The sequence below is a fragment of the Salmo salar genome, chromosome 05 (assembly GCF_965601325.2).
Source record: "Salmo salar chromosome 05, fSalSal1, whole genome shotgun sequence".
Classification (NCBI taxonomy): domain Eukaryota; kingdom Metazoa; phylum Chordata; class Actinopteri; order Salmoniformes; family Salmonidae; genus Salmo; species Salmo salar.
Genome location: NC_138295.1, coordinates 23,273,249 through 23,298,608, shown reverse-complemented (window position 1 = coordinate 23,298,608; position 25,360 = coordinate 23,273,249). Strand labels below are relative to the sequence as shown.

General features: G+C 43.9%; 1 protein-coding gene across 1 annotated transcript in view; it reads left to right on the top strand.

The window, feature by feature from the left end:
• Positions 1 to 10,280: 10,280 nt before the first annotated feature.
• The window catches only part of glra4a (glycine receptor, alpha 4a), an 81,411-nt gene continuing 66,331 nt past the window's right edge, over positions 10,281 to 25,360 (top strand). Inside the window, exon 1 of the mRNA XM_014199085.1 lies at positions 10,281 to 10,642. Within this exon, the coding sequence (XP_014054560.1) occupies positions 10,575 to 10,642 (68 nt within the window). The 5' untranslated portion in view covers positions 10,281 to 10,574. The remainder of the gene's footprint in view (positions 10,643 to 25,360) is intronic.

Here is a 25,360-nt window from a genome sequence, read left to right as displayed (position 1 = left end):
TTGTGTTTTTCTTCAGAAAAGTGCCTCACGAGACATTCCTATTCAGATTGGTGATTGAGGGCTCAGCGTGGTGGCATCAAAAGAAACTAGTGGATAAACGAGAATGTAGAGAAAATTACTTGCCTTACAAAAAGTGCGTTTACACAGTCAACCAAAACATTTTTTTCACTAATTGGTCCTTTGGCCAATCAGATCAGCTCTGAAAAAGATCTGATGAGAATAGATCGGATAGGTCAAAAGACCAATTAGTGGGAAAAAAATCAGAATTGGGCTGCCTGTGTAAACGCAGCCAAAGTGCATTGGTGTTCTTTAAAAGGCTATATCCCCAGTTGGGTGTCTTGCGCATAAAATAGATTTAACCCCCCAGGACACACTACTTTGTGTGTCGCGTTTTATGCACCCTTTACCTCCCCTATGCTTTACAACTCGATAAAATGTGGCATGTATCAATGGCGACCTGTCATTCAGAGCAGAGCCCCACCTGTTTTGAGCCCCATCTGTTAAGCGAGAAACTAAAAAGGTGTTGGCATTAATGTGTCACATATCAGTTTGTAAACAATGTAAAAGAAATGAGTTAATTGAGTCAATAAAGCCGCATACAAACATGGTCTCTTTATTGCTTTCTTGAGTAAGGAAGCGCCAAAACGCAGGTGTTAAAGCCTTTATAGCTTTTTGTGGTGGTGCAGCCAGAGCGTAGGGGTTGGTAATGTTATCTAGTTGGCCGTGATTGGCTCAGTGTTCTGTCAATCATGGGGACACTACATCATCTCAAAATATACAGGGAGAGCTCGAAATTCAAGCCCCTTGGGTGCTGCCATAGATTTACATTAGAAGTTCCCATCCAAGAAGGCTTAAGGTCATTGGCCACAGATAAAATGACATCAAATCACTGTTACACTCGTCGTTTGAATGAGGAGACCAAGGTGCAGCGTGGTAAGCGTACATCTTACTTTATTTGATGAACACCAACAAAACAACAAAATACAAAACCGAACGTAACGTTCTGCAGGGCTAGACAGCACAATGCAAAAACAAGATCCCACAATCTCAGGTGGGAAAAAGGGCTGCCTGAGTATGATCCCCAATCAGAGACAACAATAAACAGCTGCCTCTGATTGGGAACCATACTAGGCCAACAAAGAAATATAAACATAGATTTGCCCACCCATGTCACACCCTGACCTAACCAAATAGAGAATAAAACAGACTCTCTAAGTTCAGGATGTGACAATCACGTTATATCTACCGTAGCTTTGATTGGACTGATGTCAACATCATACTTTCAAAATCGTAGCTAGCAAGCTAGACAAGCAGTCATCATTATGAATCAAGTCAACAATCTACTGGCAAATCCTTTTCAAGGATTTTCATATGAAGAGAAATAATAGATAAAACATATTGGTGTTCATCGGACATTGGACATAAACATTACAAAACAAATAGGAAATCACAAATTCAACAATGAGTGGTTTGGAAGGAATCAAAGGCTAACTGCAAGCGTTGCAAAGCAATCATTAGCTTGCTATTCAGTTGAGAGGGTGTGTGGTCCATGTCTGGGTTAAAGGGTCTCTTTTCCTATCTTAAAAGGATAAACATTCACATGCAATATCATAGGCCAGAAAAGGTTGAATACATTGGCCATGCTGTCAATCCAGCATGACTTCTGCCGCATTCAAAACAGCTGGAAACTCAGAACTGGAAAAGCTCAGTTCAAAACAAGTAGGAATTCTGAAGAAAAAAAAACGAGCTCCGATTGGGAAAATACGTTTTGAACAGTCAACTAACTCGGAATTCCAAGTCGGGAACTCAGGCCTCTTTCTAGAGCTCGACTCGGAAGTTCACTGACGTCATGAATCAACCTTGTTTTTTTGTCCCAGAGTTTCCAGTTGTCTTGAAAGCACCATAAATCCACAGAATTCCAAATGTTGATGACAACATTTTCCCACAAGGACCATCGCAGCAACTCCTGTTCAAGTTAGCACAGCACAACAAGGGGAGTCCAAAAATGTATTGTATGCTGCTGCATAAGTTATGTAATATGCCAGGGAGAGATGTATACTGTAGCTAAGAAAGTGTAAGTTGTGTTAGTAGACCATGTGCCTCGCCCTAATAATTTGGTCCCTTTCCCACTCATAACTTAGCCTACTGTTCTGACTTGGTGGTGCACATGTAGCCTATAGCCTGTTTTAGAGAAATGTCACCACTGAATACTGTAAGAGCTTTCATTGTCTGCTTATATGCTCCCTTTATTTATCCTACGGTTCTGACTTGGTGTACAGGGAGAACATTAAGAATGGCCCATATTCTGAATTCTGTTGCTGTAAATTTCAAAGGTGCTGAACAAAAAGTTGACTATGTCCGTCTTAGGTCTCTCAATAATGTCTTAATTGAAATTACAGATTGCCTCTTATCTGCCCATCATTCCCTTATGCCATAGTTTGTACATCTCAATTGTCAGTAGAAACCACATTTGTTTAAGCAAGTCAGCCATATCAGCTACGTTTAAAAAAAAATGAGTCTGAAGGCACTGTTTCACTCTCAGACAAGGCTCTGCTGATAGCCAGCTGTAGCAGTGGTAAGGATCAATTCCATTTTGCTGAAAAGAAAGCTCTGTTGTTGGGACAGCTTTATGTCGGCTCTAACAGTTTGTGGGCACCGTTTGTCACAGTTATAGTGCAATTCATGTATTGTATAGTGGCTTTGCTGGCATGTATCTAAAAAAAATGGGGGGGTTTGCAAAAATCGCCACTGACAGGTATATGCTTGTCGGTTGATAATGTAAATCAAGGGTTATGGTTAAAACAGTCTTTTCACTTTGACAGTTCACAAGTTGAGGACCAGACATGAAACGGGTTTAGAATATTTGAGGAGATGGATCGGAGAATAAGTTTCATAAGGGGAATGAGAATGGACTGGATGAAGCCAAGATCTGCAGATGAAGGATCTGGGGGGGGGGGGGGGGGGGACTCTGTAGGGTTTGGCTTGGAGTCTCCCATAGACATTACTGTCAGGCCGGGATAGTTAGATTGTTGTGGTTAAGGCAATCCACAAAAAGAGAACTCCAAGTTAGTCAGACCCTGGAGAGGAAGTTAGAGGTTCTGGACTGTAGCTGCTGAATGGTTGGCAATATAGTTGAGGTAGTACAGGCATACGGACGAGATGTCCACAGTGAACCAACCGTAGATCCCAGGAGAGCTAGCAGAAGCGACGGTGGCAAGGAAAAAAATTAGGTGCATTGGAGGACCTTGAGGAGAAGGGAGACATTCGGGTGAGAGGATGAACATGGAGACCCAGTAAGAAAATTGAGAAAGTTTGGATGGAAGATGTCCGCATGGAGAGGGATGAGCTGGCATTTGTAACGAAGGCAGACATAATGACCAAGTCATTGGAGAAAAAGGCATGTGATAGATGTATAAGGAGGGACAGGGGTTGGTAGGGGTTCTGTATACGGGGCCAAGCACCTGAATCGCGATTGAGTTACATTAGCCGGGTACATGTACAGCTCTAAGAACGAAGCGATTGGTTAACAGATTGCCAGGCTAGACGTCTTAGGAAACTCATGATACGGAGGGAGTCAGAATGGCCATTGTTAAGGTGTACCACAGAAGGTTGGTCAGAATGGATAAGTATGGCCCTTCTGGACCATTCGTGTCCGCGGAGAGGTGGCTACGACAATTGGGTACAACTCAAATAGGGCGGTGGGGGGGGGGGGGACGCAGGGGAGGAGGCAAATTCAGGAGGCCATGCAGCAGCAAGACAACCACTGTAGAAACCCCTGTACCTGATGGAAGGGGCTGCATCAGTGAACAGCTGTAAGTCTTCAGGAGAAGAGTAATCGGTGATACTATTCAATTGACTCTGGAGGTGGCAAAGCCTGAGCTCCGAGGGATCAAAACACCACAGTGTGAAGCAGGGAAGTCACAGAGGAAGCCAGGAGAGAAGATGGGAAGGAGCTGCCTTGAGGGATGATCCTGATAGCATAACTCAGGTGACCCAGCAGTGAAAGCAGCTGACATTTAGTGCAGGGGGGAGATGCCAAGTAATTGGAGCTTCTTCTGTAGACTAAAAACAGTCCAGGCTGACAGCATTGGAGGCTCTGATTTGGATGACTCAGAAGTGGATGCGGGAGCAGAGGGGAAGGGTTCTGTAGAAGGGTGGGATGGTGGGGGTCGAGCCTTCCCCGCATGCGGAGAAGGAAGGGTGGTGAGCTCCGGCGGGCAAGGCGGTGGGGAGATCAGCCTGAAGGCTGGCCAAAGCATTTCGGTTCTTTGTGAGGCTTGGAACGGTGTTGGGGTACTGAGACAACACAGCTGTCTAGTTAGAGGTGGTGCGTCCCCGATAATGGAGAGTCTGGAACTTAGTCTGAAAACATCTCAGAATACAAGGCAGTGAGATCAATCTCCATTGTAATCTAAGTAAGTTATCTAACTTGAGTAGACCTTACGATAAAGGTTTTTCACACACAGTGTCTTGCATGAGAAGCAAAAAAAGAATGACTGTTTGGTGAGGTTTAAGTAGGATGGTAGTGGTGATTAAGGAGAGTGAGAACAGGTGTTGAGGCTGATTAGCACTTAGTACTTCCGGCGCCGACAGAGATGGCCGCCTTGCTTCGCGTTCTTAGGAAACTATGCAGTATATTGTTTTTTTATGTATTATTTCTTACACTGTTACCACAGGAAATCTTAAGTCTTATTACATACAGCCGGGAGGAACTATTGGATATAAGAACAATGTCAACTTACCAACATTATGACCAGGAATACGACTTTCCCGAAGCGGATCCTCTGTTTGGTCCACCAACCAGGACAATGGATCGGATCCCAGCAGGTGACCCAAAACAACGATGCCACAGAAGGGGCAGACAGAGCCGTCTTCTGGTCAGGCTCCGTAGACGGGCACATCTCCCACCGCTCCCAAGTATACTACTCGCCAATGTCCAGTCTCTTGACAACAAGGTAGACAAAATCCGAGCAAGGGTTGCCTTCCAGAGAGACATCAGAGATTGTAACATTCTCTGTTTCACGGAAATATGGCTCACTCGGGATACGTTATCAGAGTCAGTACAGCCACCTGGTTTTGTCACGGATCGCGCCGACAGAAACAAACATCTCTCTGGTAAGAAGAAGGGCGGGGGTGTATGCCTTATGATTAACGAGTTGTGGTGTGATCATAATAAAATACAGGAACTCAAGTCCATTTAATCACCTGACCAAGAATACATTACAATCAAATGCCGACCGCATTATCTACCAAGAGAATTCTCTTCAATTATAATCACAGTCGTGTATATCCCCCCCAAGCAGACACCTCGACGGCCCTGAAAGAACTTCATTGGACTCTATGTAAACTGGAAACCACATATCCTGAGGCTGCATTTACTGTAGCTGGGGATTTTAACAAGGCTAATCTGAAAACAAGGCTCCCTAAATTTTATCAGCATATCGAATGTGCGACCCGGCCTGGCAAAATTCTGGATCATTGTTACTAACTAACTTCCGCAACGCATACAAAGCCCTCCCTCGGCCTCCTTTCGGCAAATCTGACCACGACTCCATTTTGTTGCTCCCAGCCTATAGACCTAAACTAAAACAGGAAACGCCCGTGCTCAGGTCTGTTCAACACTGGTCTGACCAATCTGATTCCATGCTTCAAGATTGCTTCAATCACGTGAACTGGGATATGTTCTGGATAGCGTCGAACAACAACATTGATGTATACGCTGATTCTGTGAGCAAGTTTATTAGCAAGTGCATCAGTGATGTTGTACCCACGGCGACAATTAAAACCTTCCTGAACCAGAAACCGTGGATTGATGGCAGCATTCGTGCAAAACTGAAAGCGCGAACCACTGCTTTTAATCAGGGCAAGGCGACTGGAAACATGACCAAATACAAACAGTGTAGCTATTCTCTCCGCAAGGCAATCAAACAACCTTGTTGAATTGGAACTTTACTTTGTCTCTATACTGATGCTTATCAGTATAGAGACAAAGTAAAGTTCCAATTCAACGGCTCAGACACGAGAGGTATGTGGCAGGGTCTACAGTCAATCACGGACTACAAAAAGAAAACCAGCCCCGTCGCGGACCCTGATGTCTTGTTCCCAGACAAACTAAACAACTTCTTTGCTCGTTTTGAGGACAATACAGTGCCACCAACACGGCCCGCTACCAAAACCTGCGGGTTCTCCTTCACCGCAGCCAACGTGAGTAAAACATTTAAACGTGTTAACCCTCGCAAGGCTGCTGGCCCAGACGGCATCCCTAGCTGCGTCCTCAGAGCATGCGCAGACCAGCTGGCTGGTGTGTTTCCGGACATATTCAATCAATCCCTATCCCAGTCTGCTGTTCCCACATGCTTCAAGAGGGCCACCATTGTTCCTGTTCCCAAGAAAGCCAAGGTAACTGAGCTAAACAACTATCGCCCTGTAGCACTCACTTCCGTCATCATGAAGTGCTTTGAGAGACTAGTCAAGGATCATATCACCTCCACCCTACCTGACACCCTAGACCCACTCCAATTTGCTTACCGCCCCAATAGGTCTACAGACGACTCAATCGCAATCACACTGCACACTGCCCTAACCCATCTGGACAAGAGGAATACCTATGTAAGAATGCTGTTCATCGACTACAGCTCAGCATTTAACACCATAGTACCCTCCAAACTCGTCATTAAGCTCGAGACCCTGGGTCTCGACCCCGCCCTGTGCAACTGCGTCCTGGACTTTCTGACGGGACGCCCCCAGGTGGTGAGGGTAGGAAACAAGCTCTCCACCCCGCTGATCCTCAATACTGGGGCCCCACAAAGGTGCGTTCTCAGCCCTCTCCTGTACTCCCTGTTCACCCATGACTGCGTGGCCATGCACGCCTCCAACTCAATCATCAAGTTTGCAGACAACACTACAGTGGTAGGCTTGATTACCAACAACGACGAGACGGCCTACAGGGAGGGGGTGAGGGCCCTCGGAGTGTGGTGTCAGGAAAATAACCTCACACTCAACGTCCACAAAGCAAAAGAGATGATCGTGGAAACATTAGAGGGAGCAACCCCCCATCCACATCGAAGGGACAGTAGTGGAGAAGGTGGAAAGTTTTAAGTTCCTCGGCATACACATCACGGACAAACTGAAATGGTCCACACACACAGACAGCGTTGTGAAGAAGGCACAACAGCGCCTCTTCAACCTCAGGAGGCTGAAGAAATTTGGCTTGTCACCAAAAACACTCACAAACCTTTACAGATGCAAAATCGAGAGCATCCTGTCGGGCTGTATCACCGCCTGGTACGGCAACTGCTCCGCCCACAACCGTATGGCTCTCCAGAGGGTAGTGAGGTCTGCACAACGCGTCACTGGGGGCAAACTACCTGCCCTCCAGGACACCTACACCACCCGATGTCACAGGAAGGCCAAAAAGATCATCAAGGACAACAACCACCCGAGCCACTGCCTGTTCACCCCGCTATCATCCAGAAGGCGAGGTCAGTACAGGTGCATCAAAGCTGGGACCGAGACTGAAAAACAGCTTCTATCTCAAAGACATCAGACTGTTAAACAGCCATCACTAACAATGAGTGGCTGCTGCCAACATACTGACTCAAATCTCTAGCCACTTTAATAATAAAGAATTGGATGTAATAAATGTATCACTAGTCACTTTAAACAATGCCACTTTATATAATGTTTACATACCCTACATTACTCACTTCATATGTATATACTGTACTCTATACCATCTACTGCATCTTGCCTATTGCGTTCGGCCATCGCTCATCCATATATTTCTATGTACATATTCTTATTCATTCCTTTACACTTGTGTGTAAAAGTAGTTGTTGTGAAATTGTTAAATTACTTCTTAGATATTACTGCATGGTCGGAACTAGAAGCACAAGCATTTCGCTACACTCGCATTAACATCTGCTAACCATGTGTATGTGACAAATAAAATTTGATTTGATTTAGTAGCAGCTGGAGCTTGTTTGAGGAGCTACATTCAAGGCAACTAGTTAAGTGTTGCAAATGGCAGTGGAGGCTGATTGGCAATTATTAGCAGCTGGTGCTTGTTGAGTTGCTAGGGAGCTGAGTTCAAGGCAACTAGTTAAGTGTTATACTACATGACCAAAGTATGTGGACAGCTACTCAAACATCTCATTCCAAAATCCTGGACATTAATATGAAGTTGGTCTCCCCTTTCCTGCAATAATAGCCTCCACTCTTCTGGGAAGGCTTTCCACTAGAAGTTGGAACATTGCTGCGGGGATTTGCTTCCATTCAGCCACAAGAGCATTAGTGAGGTAGGGCACTGATATTGGCCAATTAGGCATGGCTCGCAGTTGGCGTTCCAATTCGTCCCAAAGGCGTTCGATGGGGTTGAGGTAAGGGCTCTGTGCAGGCCAGTCAAGTTCTTCCACCCTGATCTTGACAAACCATTTCTGTATGGACCTCGCTGTACGGGACATTGTCATGCTGAAACCAGAAAGGCCTTCCCCAAACTGTTGCCACAAAGTTGGATGCATAGAATCGTCTAGAATGTCATTGTATGCTGTAGCGTTAATATTTCCCTTCACTGGAACTAAGGCGCCTAGCCCGAACCATGAACAACAGTCCCAGACCATTATTCCCCCTCCACCAAACTTTACAGTTGGCACTATGCATTCAGGCAGGTAGCATTCTCCTGTCATCCGCCTAACCCAGATTCATCCGTCGGACTGCCAGATGGTGAAGTGTGATTCGTCACTCCAGAGAACGCATTTCTACTGCTCCAGAGTCCAATGGCGGCGAAATTTACATCACTCCAACCGACGCTTGGCCACCTTTACATTTACCGCTAGCCCAGTAATCACTCCTTTCAATGGTACCCTGTTACTAAGAGCAAAGCAAGAAACTGATCTTGCCCCGAGTTGTGTGACACGGAGCGCCCACTCCCTTTTGGATGGAAGAAACATGCAAATATCGCAAGCCCACTACAGGTTTCCTTCACTGACTCAACTGCACCCAACTCCTTTCCCACCCACCCTGAAATCACAAATGGATCTGCTAAATGGCAAGGATCCACTTTCTCCCAAAATGTCACTCCTACTGGACCAGATTCTTCTTTATGTCCATTGATGAAAGGCTTAGGCTCCAAGCTCTTCACCACATGTTCCACTTCACATAACTCGCCCTCAATCAATTCCATTTCACCTCCATCACTCAACCTGGAGCACTGCTCACTCTTCTTCGCCCCCCGTCCCTCTTTCTATCACCATCTTCATCAAATTCAACCTCAACCTCTGCATTCCTCATTCTCGTCAATGCCTTCCTCTTTTTCATCTTCCCTTCCTTACAGCTGAAACAGAAGACTGTGTCCTACAGTTTAGGTAGAGGCAGTAAATCCCCACACTCATAACAGAAGTTCCTGTGGTTCCCACTTGTCTCTGTAGCCTTTTTCCACTCGACCGTCCCCAAAAAATCTTCTCCCCGTATTGAAACGAAGAGGAAAACCATCTCCGGCTGGAAACCGGAAAGTTTTTACCACCCCTGCACATCCACTCTGTACTAGTACCCCGTGTATATAGCCAAGTTATCATTACTCATTTTGTATTTATTCTTCGTGTTATTATATTTCCATAATTTTTCTCTCTGCATTGTTGGGAAGGACCAGTAAGTAAGTCTACACCTTTTGTTTACAGAGCATGTGACAAATAAAATGTGATTTGATCTCCCACACATAGAGCTAATTGCAAAAGAGAGAAATAGTAATGGCGTCTTTTTGTAGGCACTAACTCCGCCATGGTTTGTTGGACAAAGCCTATGAGGAAAATGAAAAAAAAAAAAAAAAAGTTTTGGGATGAACGCCCAAAATAAGGTCTGTGGTAAACACAGGTTTAGGAGATCTTATACGTTTTGTCCTATGAGATAATCTTCATCAGCTAAAGCCACTTTTTGTGAATTTTGAAGAATGTATGTAATAATAAAAATACATAAATCATAAAGGCTTCATCATTCATAAAGTTCATGTTAACCAACTGCTATTATCTCGTAGCACAAAATATAAGAGCCTGTGTTAACCTCAGAATTTATTTGCGGGGTTTATTCAAAAACTCTATTCTTTCCCATTTTTTTATCCATAGGGGTGGCTGAACTAACCAGATGTTATTTTTTGAGGGGTTTTAGGACTGCAACCTGGCGAGCTCTATAGCCATCTATCTATCTGACCAATATCAAAAAAGAGGCTACTGTCCCTTTAAATCCTCCCCCGTATTATTCCTGGAGTAAGCAGTTTGCCATTAAAAAAAAAAAAGAGCGAGAAAGAAGGAGAAAAGCACACTCCCGCTAAAACATACACTGACAAACACAAACACAAGTGTAAAAGAAGAGACCGAGTGGATTCGTACAGTCCTCTGGATTTAGTGGTTGGGGGGAAGAAGTTTCTTTCCCCAAAGCCAAACTGTTGTATTAGATTTGCAGACTCACAGAGACGATGCCTTTCTTTTGCCTAGTCTCAAAAACCGCTCAGTGGATTTGATTGCCGCTCAGATTATTTTCTGCAAATTATTCCAACGGGAGGGATTGAGAGACTGAGCCAGAGAATGCTCCCACGGGTCATAAGGATTCTATATGTCTTGTCTTTTTGCTTTTTTCAAGGAGGCTTTATCAGGTAAGAAAGACAGTATTGCATTGCTTGTGGGTTATCCTTCACTGGGCAACAGAGTGGATTTAAAACTGTTTTTTTTCTACATTTCATATAATCCCTCACTGAGATTATATCACTATCTATCTGATTATTGTGGTTAAATTTTGCTTTGAGTATGCAGAGGAATAAAAGGTGAAGTTATGATCAATTGATTTTGAGACTAACCGGACATTGATTGCTACCAGACTTTTGTATATTTGGACATTGGCAAACACATTCAAATATAGAATATTTGAGCCCTAGATCCTTTGTTTAAAAATGCATTCAAAGTTATCTTGACAGCTCAGTGAAAAATAGAGGCAAGATGTTGACCACTAACAATCGAATTATAACGGCGGGTAAATAACTAGCAACAAAAGAGACATGCAAACAATGGATTATTCACAGCACTGTCTCCTTATGTGCAAGTAACAGGTTTGTGTGATTCTACCTGGCATGTTAACCTTGTATTAACACAATATGATGCAAAAGACCTCTATCTCACCCACACCTAAACAGAAGAGAGAGAGAAGATAACCTGTATTGATTTAAACTACCTGTAGAGCATCCAGCTGAACTTGTATTATAAGTAGTGGCTACATGTATATTGTAACCACTATATAACAGTCGCCATAACCTGGTAACCTCACCATAAACTCTACCTACTAAACCATTTTTTTTTTTTTAGAACAAATGCCTTCTTTTGAAAAATCTGTCCTGATACGATTTCAGAAATGGAGGGATGAATTGTGTACCTGACAGGTGTACAATGCTTGATTTAATTATCATAAAAAAACAGTTGAATGCTGCGGTCTCATTTCTGTTTAGACACGGTGTCTGGGTTGACAGACACGAGAGAGACGCTCACTCTATTTCTCTCTCGATCCCACTATCTCTCCCTCATCCCTGCTTTCTGTATATACATTTTTTGCTTCCTTTCTCACTCACTCTCTCTTGCTCAGTCTTTCTCTCTCTCCTCTCCCCTCTATCTATACATCTATACATACACCTGAAGTCGGAAGTTTACACTCACTTAGGTTGGAGTCATGAACTTGTTTTTCAACCACACCACAAATTTCTTGTTAACAAACTATAGTTTTGGCAAGTCGGTTAGGACATGTACTTTGTGTGCATGACACAAGTACATTTTCCAACAATTGTTTACAGATGGATTATTTTACTTATAATTCGCTGTATCACAATTCCCGTGAGTCAGAAGTTTAAATACACTAAGTTGACTGTGCCTTTAAACAGCTTGGAAAATTCCAGAAAATGTCATGGCTTTAGAAGCTTCTGATAGGCTAAGTGACATCATTTGAGTCAATTGGAGGTGTACCTGTGGATGTATTTCAAGGCCTACCTTCAAACTCAGTGACTCTTTGCTTGACATCATGGGAAAATCAAAAGAAATCAGCCAAGACTTCAGAAAAAATTGGTAGACCTCCACAAGTCTGGTTCATCCTTGGGAGCAATTTACAAATGTCTGAAGGTACCATGTTCATCTGTACAAACAATAGTACGCAAGTATAAACACCATGGGACCATGCAGCAGTCATACCACTCAGGAAGGAGATGCGTTCTGTGTCCTAGAGATGAATGTACTTTGGTGCGAAATGTGTAAATCAATCCCAGAAAAACAGCAAAGGACCTTGTGAAAATGCTGGAGGAAACAGATACAAAAGTATCTATATCCACAGTAAAACGAGTCCTATATCGACATAACCTGAAAGGCCGCTCAGCAAGGAAGAAGCCACTGCTCCAAAACCGCCATAAAAAAGCCCAACTACGGTTTGAAACTGCACATGGGAAAAAAGTTTGAACTTTTTGGAGAAATGTCCTCTGGTCTGATGAAACAAAAATAGAACTGTTTGGCCATAATGACCATCGTTATGTTTGGATGAAAAAGGGGGATGCTTGCAAGACAAAGAACACCATCCCAACCGTGAAGCACGGGGGTGGCAGCCTCATGTTGTGGGTGTGCTTTGCTGCTGGAGGGACTGGTGCACTTCATAAAATAGATGGCAACATGAGGAAGGAAAATTATGTGGATATATTGAAGCAACATCTCAAGACATCAGTCAGGAAGTTAAAGCTTGGTGGCAAATGGGTCTTCCAAATGGACAAAGACCCCAAGCATACTTCCAAAGTTGTTGCAAAATGGCTTAAAGACAAAGTCAAGGTATTGGAGTGGTCATAATAAAGCCCTGACCTCAATCCTATAGAAAATGTGTGGGCAGAACTGAAAAAGCTTGTGCGAGCAAGGAGGCCTACAAACCTGACTCAATTACAACAGCTCTGTCAGGAGGAATGGGCCAAAATCCACCCAACTTATTGTGGGAAGCTTGTGGAAGTCTCCCCAAACGTTGGACCCAAGTGAAACAATTTAAAGGCAATGCTACCAAATACGAATTGAGTGTATGTAAACTTGTGACCCCCTGGGAATGTGATGAAAGAAATAAAAGCTGAAATAAATAATTCTCTCTACTATTATTCTGACTTGTCACATTCTTAATACAGTGGTGATCCTAACTGACCTAAGACAGGGAATTTTTACTAGGATTAAATGTAAAGAATTGTGAAACTTTAAATGTATGAGTAAATAAATGAGTTTAAATGTATTTGGCTAAGGTGGATGTAAACTTCTGACTTCAACGTGTGTGTGTGTGTGTGTTTAAAAAAAAATATATATACTGCTCAAAAAAATAAAGGGAACACTTAAACAACACAATGTAACTCCAAGTCAATCAAACTGTCCACTTAGGAAGCAACACTGATTGACAATACATTTCACATGCTGTTGTGCAAATGGAATAGACAACAGGTGGAAATTATAGGCAATTAGCAAGACACCCCCAATAAAGGAGTGGTTCTGCAGGTGGTGACCACAGACCACTTCTCAATTCCTATGCTTCCTGGCTGATGTTTTGGTCACTTTTGAATGCTGGCGGTGCTTTCACTCTAGTGGTAGCATGAGACGGAGTCTACAACCCACACAAGTGGCTCAGGTAGTGCAGCTCATCCAGGATGGCACATCAATGCGAGCTGTGGCAAGAAGGTTTGCTGTGTCTGTCAGTGTAGTGTCCAGAGCATGGAGGCGCTACCAGGAGACAGGCCAGTACATCAGGAGACGTGGAGGAGGCCGTAGGAGGGCAACAACCCAGCAGCAGGACCGCTACCTCCGCCTTTGTGCAAGGAGGAGCAGGAGAAGCACTGCCAGAGCCCTGCAAAATGACCTCCAGCAGGCCACAAATGTGCATGTGTCTGCTCAAACGGTCAGAAACAGACTCCATGAGGGTGGTATGAGGGCCCGACGTCCACAGGTGGGGGTTGTGCTTACAGCCCAACACCGTGCAGGACGTTTGGCATTTGCCAGAGAACACCAAGATTGGCAAATTCGCCACTGGTGCCCTGTGCTCTTCACAGATGAAAGCAGGTTCACACTGAGCACATGTGACAGACGTGACAGAGTCTGGAGACGCCGTGGAGAACGTTCTGCTGCCTGCAACATCCTCCAGCATGACCGGTTTGGCGGTGGGTCAGTCATGGTGTGTGGTGGTATTTCTTTGGGGGGCCGCACAGCCCTCCATGTGCTCGCCAGAGGTAGCCTGACTGCCATTAGGTACCGAGATGAGATCCTCAGACCCCTTGTGACACCATATGCTGGTGCGGTTGGTCCTGGGTTCCTCCTAATGCAAGACAATGCTAGACCTCATGTGGCTGGAGTGTGTCAGCAGTTCCTGCAAGAGGAAGGCATTGATGCTACGGACTGGCCCGCCCGTTCCCCAGACCTGAATCCAATTGAGCACACCTGGGACATCATGTCTCGCTCCATCCACCAACGCCACGTTGCACGACAGACTGTCCAGGAGTTGGCGGATGCTTTAGTCCAGGTCTGGGAGGAGATCCCTCAGGAGACCATCCGCCACCTCATCAGGAGCATGCCCAGGCGTTGTAGGGAGGTCATACAGGTACGTGGAGGCCACACACACTACTGAGCCTAATTTTGACTTGTTTTAAGGACATTACATCAAAGTTGGATAAGCCTGTAGTGTGGTTTTCCACTTTAATTTTGAGTGTGACTCCAAATCCAGACCTCCATGGGTTGATAAATTGGATTTCCATTGATTATTTTTGTGTGATTTTGTTGTCAGCACATTCAACTATGTAAAGAAAAAAGTATTTAATAAGATTATTTCTTTCATTCAGATCTAGGATGTGTTGTTTAAGTGTTCCCTTTATTTTTTTGAGCAGTATATTACTCACTACCGGTCAAAAGTTTTAGAACCGCTACTCATTCGAGTATTTCTTTATTTTTACTATTTTCTACATTGTAGAATAATAATGAAGACATCAAAATGATGAAATAACACATATGGAATTATGTAGTAACCAAAAGTGTTAAACAAATATATTTTCGTTTTTTTCAAATAGCCACCCTTTGCCTTGATGACAGCTTTACATATTCTTGGCATTCTCTCAACTAGCTTCATGAGGTAGTCACCTGGAATGCATTTCAATTAACAGGTGTGCCTTGTTAAAGGTTAATTTGTGGAATTTCTTTCTTAATGCATTTGAGCCAATCAGTTGTGTTGTGATAAGGTAGGGGGGGTATACAGAAGATTGCCCTATTTCGTAAAATACCAAGTCCATACTAGGGCAAGAACAGCTCAAAAAAACGACAGTTCATCATTACTTTAAGACATGAAGGTCAGTCAATTGAAGAAACATTGAAAGTTTCTTCAATTTCAGTCGCAAAAATCATCAAGCGCTATGATGAAACTGGCTCCTACAGGAATGGAAGACCCAGAGTTACCTCTGATGCAGAGGATAAGTTCATTAGAGTTACCAGCCTCAGAAATAGCAGCCCAAATAAATGCTTCACAAAGTTCAAGTAACAGACACATCTCAACATCAACTGTTCAGAGTGTGAATCAGGCCTTTATGGTCGAATTGCTGCAAAGAAACCACTACTAAAGGACCCCAATAAGAAGACTTGCTTGAGCCAAGAAACACAAGCAATGGACATTAGACTGGTGGAAATGTGTCCTTTGTCTGGAGTCCAAATCTGAGATTTTTGGTTCCAACGGCCATGTCTTTGTGACGCAGTGTGGGTGAACGGATCTCCACATGTTTAATTCCCAACGTAAAGCATGGAGGAGGAAGTGTCACCAGCAAAGCACCATAACACAGTCTATGATTTATTTAAGGCATGCTTAACCAGCATGGCTACCACAGTAGTGTGTGTGTGTGTGTGTGTGTGTGTGTGTGTGTGTGTGTGTGTGTGTGTGTGTGTGTGCGCACACACACACTCTACCGGTCAAAAGTTTTCTACCGAAACTTTTCATCTATATTCTTTGTAGCTGTTTACAGACCACCACAGACTGAGGCTGGCACAAAGATGGCATTGAATGAGCTGTATTCCGCCATAAACAAACAAGTAAACGCTCACCCAGAGGCGGCACTCTCAGTAGCCGGGGACTTGAATGCAGAGAAACTTAAATCAGTTTTTTTACCAAATTTCTATCAGCATGTTAAATGTGCACCAGAGGGGAAAGAACTCTGGATCCCATATACTCCACACACAGAGATGCATACACAGCTCTCTCTCGCCCTCCCATTTGGCAAATCTCACCACAATTCCATCCTCCTGATTCCTGCTTACAAGCAAACAAAGTTACTAGATCAATAAAAAGTGGTCAGATGAAGCAGATGCTAAGCTACAGGACTGTTTTGCTAGCACAGACTGGAAGATGTTCTGGGATTCCTCCAATGGCATTGAGGAGTACACCACATCTGTCATTGGCTTCATCAATAAGTGCATCAATGACGTTGTCCCCACAGTGACCATACCAGAAGCCATGGATTACAGGCAGCATCCACACTGAGCTAAAGGCTAGAGCTGCCGCTTTCAAGAAGCGGGACTCTAACCCGGAAGCTTATAAGAAATCCGCTATGCCCTCCGACGAACCATCAAGCAGGCAAAGTGTCAATACAGGACTGAGATCAAATCGTACTACACCAGCTCTGACACTCGTTGGATGTGGCAGGGCCTGCAAACCATTAGACTACAAAGGGAAACACAGCCGAAAGCTGCCCAGTGACACGAGCTTACCGGACAAGCTAAACTACTTCTATGCTTGCGTCGAGGCAATACTGAAACATGCATGAGAGCACCAGCTGTACCGGACGACTGTGTGATCACTCTCTCCGCAGTCGATGTAAGACCTTTTAGACAGGTCAACATTCACAAGGCCGCAGAGCCAGACGGATTACCAGGACGTGTACTGCGAGCATGCGCTGACCAACTAGCAAGTGTCTTCACTGACATTTTTAACCGCTCCCGGTCCGAGTCTGTAATACCAACATGTTTTAAGCAGACCACTGTAGTCCCTGTTCCCAAAAACACTTAGGTAACCTGCCTAAATGACTACCGACCCGTAGCACTCACGTCTGTAGCCATGAAGTGCTTTGAAAGGCTGGTCATGGCTTACATCAACATCCCAGAAACCCTAGACCCACTCCAATTTGCTTACCGCACCAACAGATCCACAGATGAAGCAGTCTCTATTGCTCTATTGCCTTTCCCACCTGGACAAAAGGAACACCTATGTGAGAATGCTTTTCATTAACTACAACTCAGCGTTCAACACCATAGTGCCCTCAAAGCTCATCAATAAGCTAAGTACCCTGGACTAAACACCTCCCTCTGCAACTGGATCCTGGACTTCCTGATGTGCCGCCCCCAGGTGGTAAGGGTGGGTAACAACACATGCGCCACGCTGATCCTCAACACAAGGGCCCCTCGGGTGTGTGCTCAGCCCCCTCCTGTACTCCCTGTTCACTCATGACTGCACTGCCAGGCACGACTCCAACACCATTAAATTTGCCAATGACATAACAGTGGTAGCCCTGATCAACGACAGGACGGCCTATAGGGAGGAGGTCAGAGATCTGGCCGTGTGGTGCCAGGACAACAACCTCTCCCTCAACGTGGTCAAGACAAAGGAGATGATTGTGGACTACAGGAAAAAGAGGACCGAGCACGCCCCATTCTCATCGATGGGGCTGCAGTGAAGCAGGTTGAGAGCTTCAAGTTCCTTGGTGTCCACATCACCAACAAACTAACATGGGCCAAGCATACCATGACAGTAGTGAAGCGGGCATAAAACCTATTCCCCCTCATGAGACTGAAACGATTTGGTATGGGTCTTCAGATCCTCAAAAGGTTCTACAGCTGCACCATCGAGAGCATCCTGACTGGTTGCATCACTGCCTGATATGGCAACTGCTCGGCCTCCGACCACAAGGCACTCCAGAGGGTAGTGTGAACGGCCCAGTACATCACTGGGGCCAAGCTTCCGGCTATCCAGGACCTCTATACCAGGCAGAAGGCCCTAAAAATTGTCAGACTCCAGTCACCCAAGTCATAGACTGTTCTCTCTGCTACCGCACGGCAAGCGGTACCGGAGCGCCAAGTCTAGGTCTAAGAGGCTTCTAAACCGCTTCTACCACCAACCCATAAGACTCCTGAGCATCTAGTCAAATGGCTACCCAGACTATTCACATTGCCCCCCCTCCACACCACTCCGTCCTCTCACTGTCAACAGTGTTTATTTTCAGCAAACTTAATGTGTAAATATTTGTATGAACATAAGATTCAGCAACAGACATAAACTGAACAAGTTCCACAGCTGTGACTAACAGAAATGGAATAATGTGTCCCTGAACAAAGGTGGGGTCAAAATCAAAAGTAACAGTCAGTATCTGGTGTGGCCACCAGCTGCATTAAGTACTGCAGTGCATCGCCTCCTCATGGACTACACCAGATTTGCCAGTTCTTGCTGTGAGGTGTTATCCCACACTGCCACCAAGGCATCTGCAAGTTCCCGGACATTTCTGGGGGGAATGGCCCTAGCCCTCACCCTCTGATCCAGCAGGTCCCAGACGTGCTCAATGGGATTGAGATCTGGGCTCTTCGCTGGCCATGGCAGAACACTGACATTCCTGTCTTGCTGGAAATCACGCACAGAACAAGCAGTATGGCTGGTGGCATTGTCATGCTGGAGGGTCATGTCAGGATGAGCCCTCAGGAAGGGCACCACATGAGGGAGGAGGATGTCTTCCCTGGAATGCACAGCTTTGCGATTGCCTGCAATTACAACAAGCTCAGTCCGATGATGCTGTGTGTCATGACGTTGGCCTGTGGGTAAGGTTTATGACCCCCCCCCCCCCCCCCCCCCCCATAAATACCTTTCTCCCTTCCCTCTCTCTCTGACTCTACTGAAGGACTCTTGAATAGCCTTTGTTAAACATAGAGAGTCTGGGAACATCAAACAAGTGGGGGGGGGGGGGGGAAAGGAACCATATTTCGGTAATAGAACCAGTTGAAAATATGCGTTGGTACTTAATGAATATGATGTCAGTTCGGTGGTCATCTGAGACATTATGACTGATGACAGGACGACATAAACTGTATTTCTTGGAAAGTCTACACATTGTTGTTATCAGATTCACATGGAATTGTTGTGCAATTTAAATGTTTGAATATGATGCTATTTGTGAAAAGATTAAATGTCATTTTAGCTTCCAAATGAGATAATTGGGTTTTCATAAGGTTAGAGCCCTGCTCAATCAGTGGCCCGCCCCTGTGAAGAGACATGGGTTATAAACTATGAAACGCACCCTTCTCTCCCTCCACTATATAAGCCCTTGACGAAAATGTAACCTTCTGTTCTGAGGACGATAGGACGACGATCCATACGATCCATGTTAGTCCATTAAAAAGGACTAACATGTCAACTACAGAACTAAGCCAACCTCAGCGTGAGCTTTGGTTGTGAATGGTATGAACTTTGAACTCTTATTCACTAAAGAAGTGAGACCTCCTAGCCGTTGAGTTAGCAACAGCAGCTGTAAACGTGGGCTACGAAAGGACGGACGACGTATCCAGTCTAACACACAACGAAGATACTACAACGTATCCAATTTACCACCAGAGACATTCTTCCGAGGACAGGAAGATCTGTTGGCCAGCATCTACGACCAACCTACCGAAGCGCAGCTCAGAGTAAATATTTATTGCATTTTCCTTTTCCAAATGGGCGGTAATTTAGAATGCATAAGATACTGTATTTACAAAAGCTTAGCTTCTCCCTTTGTTCCTCAGTCTTCTCGCTCTTTCATTCAAGCCCAACACCCTCTCTTTGTGTAACCAGCCGTCATACAGGTTCTGTCCCCCAGGGACGTTTTCTGTATGACATAATTTGCGTTCTGTGTATATGTAATTCTGTGTGATTAGTTAGGTATTTAGTAAATAAATAATTAAACCCAATTTTGTATTGCTGATTCAACTTGTTAGCCAGGATTCATGAAGATAACCAAGAATTTACAACTTTCAGATGAGACTGACATAAGGTGATGATTAATATTGACTGCTATTGATGTAAAATATTACTAGGTCTTTAAGAGTTTATTCAGAAGATAACAGGTCTATAAACACTCTTTCGTGGTGCCCCGACTTTCTAGTTAATTACATTTTACATGATTAGCTCAATCAGGTAATATTAATTACAGAGAAAGGATTTTATAGAATAGCATGTCATATCACTTAATCCGGCATAGCCAAAGACACGACGTGACACACTGCCCCAGACCATGACGGACCCTCTACCTCCAAATCGATCCCGCTCCAGAGGACAGGCCTCGGTGTAACGCTCATTCCTTCGACGATAAACTCTTGTCCGTCCTTCACCCCTGGTGAGACAAAACCGCGACTTGTCAGTGAAGAGCACTTTTTGCCAGTCCTGTCTGGTCCGGCGACGGTGGGTTTGCGCGCATAGGCGACATTGTTGCCGGTGATGTCTGGTGAGGACCTGCCTTACAACAGGCCTACAAGCCCTCACTCCAGCCTCTCTCAGCCTATTGTGGACAGTCTGAGCACTGATGGAGGGATTGTGCGTTCCTGGTGTAACTCGGCCAGTTGTTGTTGCCATCCTGTACCTGTCCCGCAGGTGTGATGTTCGGATGTACCGATCCTGTGCAGGTGTTGTTACACGTGGTCTGCCACTGCGAGGACGATCAGCTGTCCTTCCTGTCTTCCTGTAGCGCTGTCTTAGTCGTCTCACAGTACGGACATTGCAATTTATTGCCCTGGCCACATCTGCAGTCCTCATGCCTCCTTGCAGCATGCCTAAGGCACGTTCACACAGATGAGCAGGGACCCTGGGCATCTTTCAATTGGTGTTTTTCAGAGTCAGTAGAAAGGCCTCTTTTGTGTCCTTAGTTTTCATAACTGTGACCTTAATTGCCTACCGTCTAAGCTGTTAGTGTCTTAACGACCGTTCCACAGGTGCATGTTCATTAATTGTTTATGGTTCATTGGACAAGCATGGGGAACAGTGCTTAAACCCTTTACAATGAAGATCTGAAGTTATTTGGATTTTTACTAATTATCTTTGAAAGACAGTGTCCTGAAAAAGGGATGTTTATTTTTTTGGTGAGTTTACATGAGTCCGTATGTTATTTATTCGTTTTGATGTCTTCACTATTATTCTACAATGTAAAACAAATTAAGAATTTGAATGAGTAGAGTGTGTGTGCCTCTTTCGCTCTCTTTATATATATCATATACACCTCTCCTCCCTCTTCTCTTTTTGCTGTATCTCTCACCCTGCGTAGTGGAAACTTTTGCAGTGAACGCTTTCCCTATTTCATGCCCTGTCAAACCCAGGTGTGAGCAGGAGAGGGAATTAAGATCTGCATAATCCCACCGCCAGGTTCAACAGTCGGTGAACCTTGGGGCTGGAGAGAGCAGCCCTTTAGCCTTGGGGAGCAGGGGAACTGACAGCACCACCTCAGAGAAATCAGCCCTCCAACCAGGCAGGGAGAGAGTGAAGAGGAGAGCGCAGGGCCTAGAAGTGGTTAGACAGAGGGTGTGGCGGGGATGGGAGGAATAGAGAGACGTAGAAAGAGAATGGGGTGTAGGATAGAGGTAGACTAGGAAGAGGGGACATCTGGTTTGGTGGACGGGAGGGGGCAAAATATGGCAAGAAATAAGAGGGAGGGAGAGGGAAAAACGCAGTCCCCTGTGGGGATGGGGAAGGAGTGACCTGTGGCTGGGTAACATGGTTTGTTTCTTAGGGACTAACAATCCAGGACATCGAGCAGGGCTCAGTAAATTACACGCTTTGTAATCAGTCATTGTAGTGGAGACTCTGTGTGTGTGTGTGTGTGTGTAATTTACATTTGTGTGTGTTCACTACACTGCTAACCCAACGTGTGGATAAAGACAGACACCGGCATCTACAGCCGTAAAATGGCAGACCCTGCTCCCAGTGCTATTTGGTTAGTGAAGGGACCCAGACTGAGTCAGAGCTGAGCTGGTTGGTGTTCATTATGCATCATCAAACATGCGTGAACATGACCCTGATCTCAGAGCACCTCCCCATCAATAACTGCTGTGTAGCCGGGCCTGCAGGGGTGTGATTAGCAGTCACGCTAAATGCGAGTCTGCTCTGGCCTACTCAGACACTACAATATCCCAGTGTCTGTCTTCCATGCTGAACTGACCCATCTCATCATATGCCCCAGGGAGGGACGACAGGGAACATGAACGAGCACTTTAATTTATTAAATATGTACTCAACACTGGATAGTGAACTTCGAGATTGTAGCGTTTTCTTCTGAAAATGGGTTAGTGGTCATAATTCTGTAAATAAGCAAGGAATTGGGTTGAACGTGGTCGAGTGGGTGGAACTAGGGATGTGGCGGTCATGAAATATTAGCCGGTGATTGTCATGCAAATAACTTCCGGCCTCACGGTAATTGACCGCTAATTAACATAATCCTATAGAGAATGCTAACGAGCACGAGCAAACATTTTTATACAGTTTCTGACTTAAACTGTTTTCAGGACAGACATGCCAGCTCATAAAGTTTATACAAGTCAATAAAAAATGCTACTCACAGTTTGTTGCAAAACAAATATTAAACAGCAAGGCTCTTGATCCAGGAGGGAGTTCTCTGTTACCGGCAAGTGAAGCTTGATATTGAAGAAGCTAAACACTTAGCTAGTTAGCTATTTAATTAGCAAACCAAATTCACAACTGCATAGCATTTTTAGCACTTAATAGTTATAAGATATCTAGCTGGCAAACATTTAGTTGTGAATTGCGTATTGTAACTAGATCATCTGGTGTGTGTGCTGTACAACAGTGAGTGACTCCCAAGGCTTCGGTCTTTCGTTAGCCTCGTACGAATCATCCTGATCTGGCGAGCTCACATTCTGTTTCATTATACGGATACACAATGTGAGCTCACAAGATCAGGATGGATCATACGAGGCTAGTCTCTCGTCATTGTGTGCTTGTAAACATAAACCATGTCACTGAGTACTACCGGTAAGCTTCATAATGGAAAAATTATGCGATGGGTAAAATGAAGAACACTATCTTACATATCTCCTAACATCTTGCACAAGTGGACTGCAGGTATTTACTTAAGTACCAACAAATATTCAAATGTATTAAAAAAAATATCTAAGAAATTGTTTCTATTGACGGTATTGTAATACCATCCTGTGGCTATTTCCAAATATAGTGCACCACCCAAGCCTAGCTTGTATGACATCAATGGGGTATTTTATTATAATCCCCAACGTCTCATCTTTCAGAACACACCGACGACTCTCGATTTACAGCATTTCCCTCACTCAGACAAGCGCCAAATCCTGTAGCATACACCATCAAAATAAATCCATTATTTATTTTAGGCAGGTCTAAAGAAACATTATGATGAGGAGTAATTGTAGCCAATTTCAGAGGAACAGAATAGCATATTTTGAGTCCTCCTGATCTTGCTATGCCATATGTCTGTGGGCTACATTAGTTCATTTAGCAGGCAAGATTTACTTATAATTCCTGTGGCATTATTTTATAGTAGGAACAATAGAATTTAACTGAATAAAATAGAAAGTATATTTTCCACAAATGATTTCCAAGGGAGTACGCACATGTGGCTATTGTGTTGAGCGATTAGCAAAGAAACGGGTTCTCTGAGTTATTTATGCAACTTTAGTTGTGATACAAATGTTAGGTTATATGTTTTGATTTCTAATGCAATTTAAGGCTGCTTGATGCAACTAAAGTATTATTTGAAAAAAGTTGCATGAAAGGTAAGCGCTCTACTCTGTTTCTTGCTCATGCTGCACACACTTAATCAATCTCTCATTCACCATTTGACAAGCACTTGATAATATTCTTACCCATCAGACTATTCTCAATTTAATCTGGTGTTTACATATGGCCTACTAACATATGTGTGGAATGGTTATTTTTATTAACCTGTTAGGGCTAGGGGGCAGCATTTGCACGTCTGGATAAAAAAATGTACCCGATTTAATCTGGTTACTAATCCTACCCAGTAACTAGAATATGCATATACTTATTATATATGGATAGAAAACACTCTAAAGTTTCTAAAACTGTTTGAATGGTGTCTGTGAGTATAACAGAACTCATTTGGCAGGCAAAACCCTGAGACATTTTCTGACAGGAAGTGGATACCTGATGTGTTCTATTACCTTTAAACCTATCCCATTGAAAAACACAGGGGCTGAGGAATATTTTGGCACTTCCTATTGCTTCCACTAGATGTCACCAGCCTTTACAAAGTGTTTTGAGTCTTCTGGAGGGAGATCTGACCGAACAAGAGCCATGGAACGATGATGTCCCATTAGACACCTGGCGCGCGAGTTCATGTTGGGTACCCTCGTTCCAATACGTTATAAAAGAGTATGCATTCGTCCACCTTGAATATTATTCATGTTCTGGTTAAAAAAGGCCCTAATGATTTATGCTATACAACGTTTGACATGTTTGAACGAACGGAAATATATTTTTTCCCCTCGTTCATGACGAGAAGTCCGACTGGCTTAGATCATGTGCTAACAAGACGGAGATTTTTGGACATAAATGATGAGCTTTTTTGAACAAAACTACATTCGTTATGGACCTGTGATACCTGGAAGTGACATCTGATGAAGAGAATCAAAGGTAATGGATTATTTACATAGTATTTTCGATTTTAGATCTCCCCAACATGACGTCTAGTCTGTATCGCAACGCGTATTTTTCTGGGCGCAGTGCTCAGATTATTGCAAAGTGTGATTTCCCAGTAAGGTTATTTTTAAATCTGGCAAGTTGATTGCGTTCAAGAGATGTAAATCTATAATTCTTTAAATGACAATATAATATTTTACCAATGTTTTCTAATTTTAATTATTTAATTTGTGACGCTGACTTCACTGCCGGTTATTGGAGGGAAACGATTTCCTCAACATCAATGCCATAGTAAAACGCTGTTTTTGGATATAAATATGAACTTGATAGAACTAAAAATGCATGCATTGTCTAACATAATGTCCTAGGAGTGTCATCTGATGGAGATTGTAAAAGGTTAGTGCATCATTTTAGCTGGTTTTATGGTTTTGGTGACCCGGTCTTTGAATTGACAAAACATTACACACAACTCTTGTAAATGTACTGTCCTAACATACTCTAAATTTATGCTTTCGCCGTAAAACCTTTTTGAAATCGTAAAACGTGGTTAGATTAAGGAGATGTTTATCTTTCAAAGGGTGTAAAGTAGTTGTATGTTTGAAAAATTTGAATTTTGACATTTATTTGGATTCAAATTTGCCGCTCT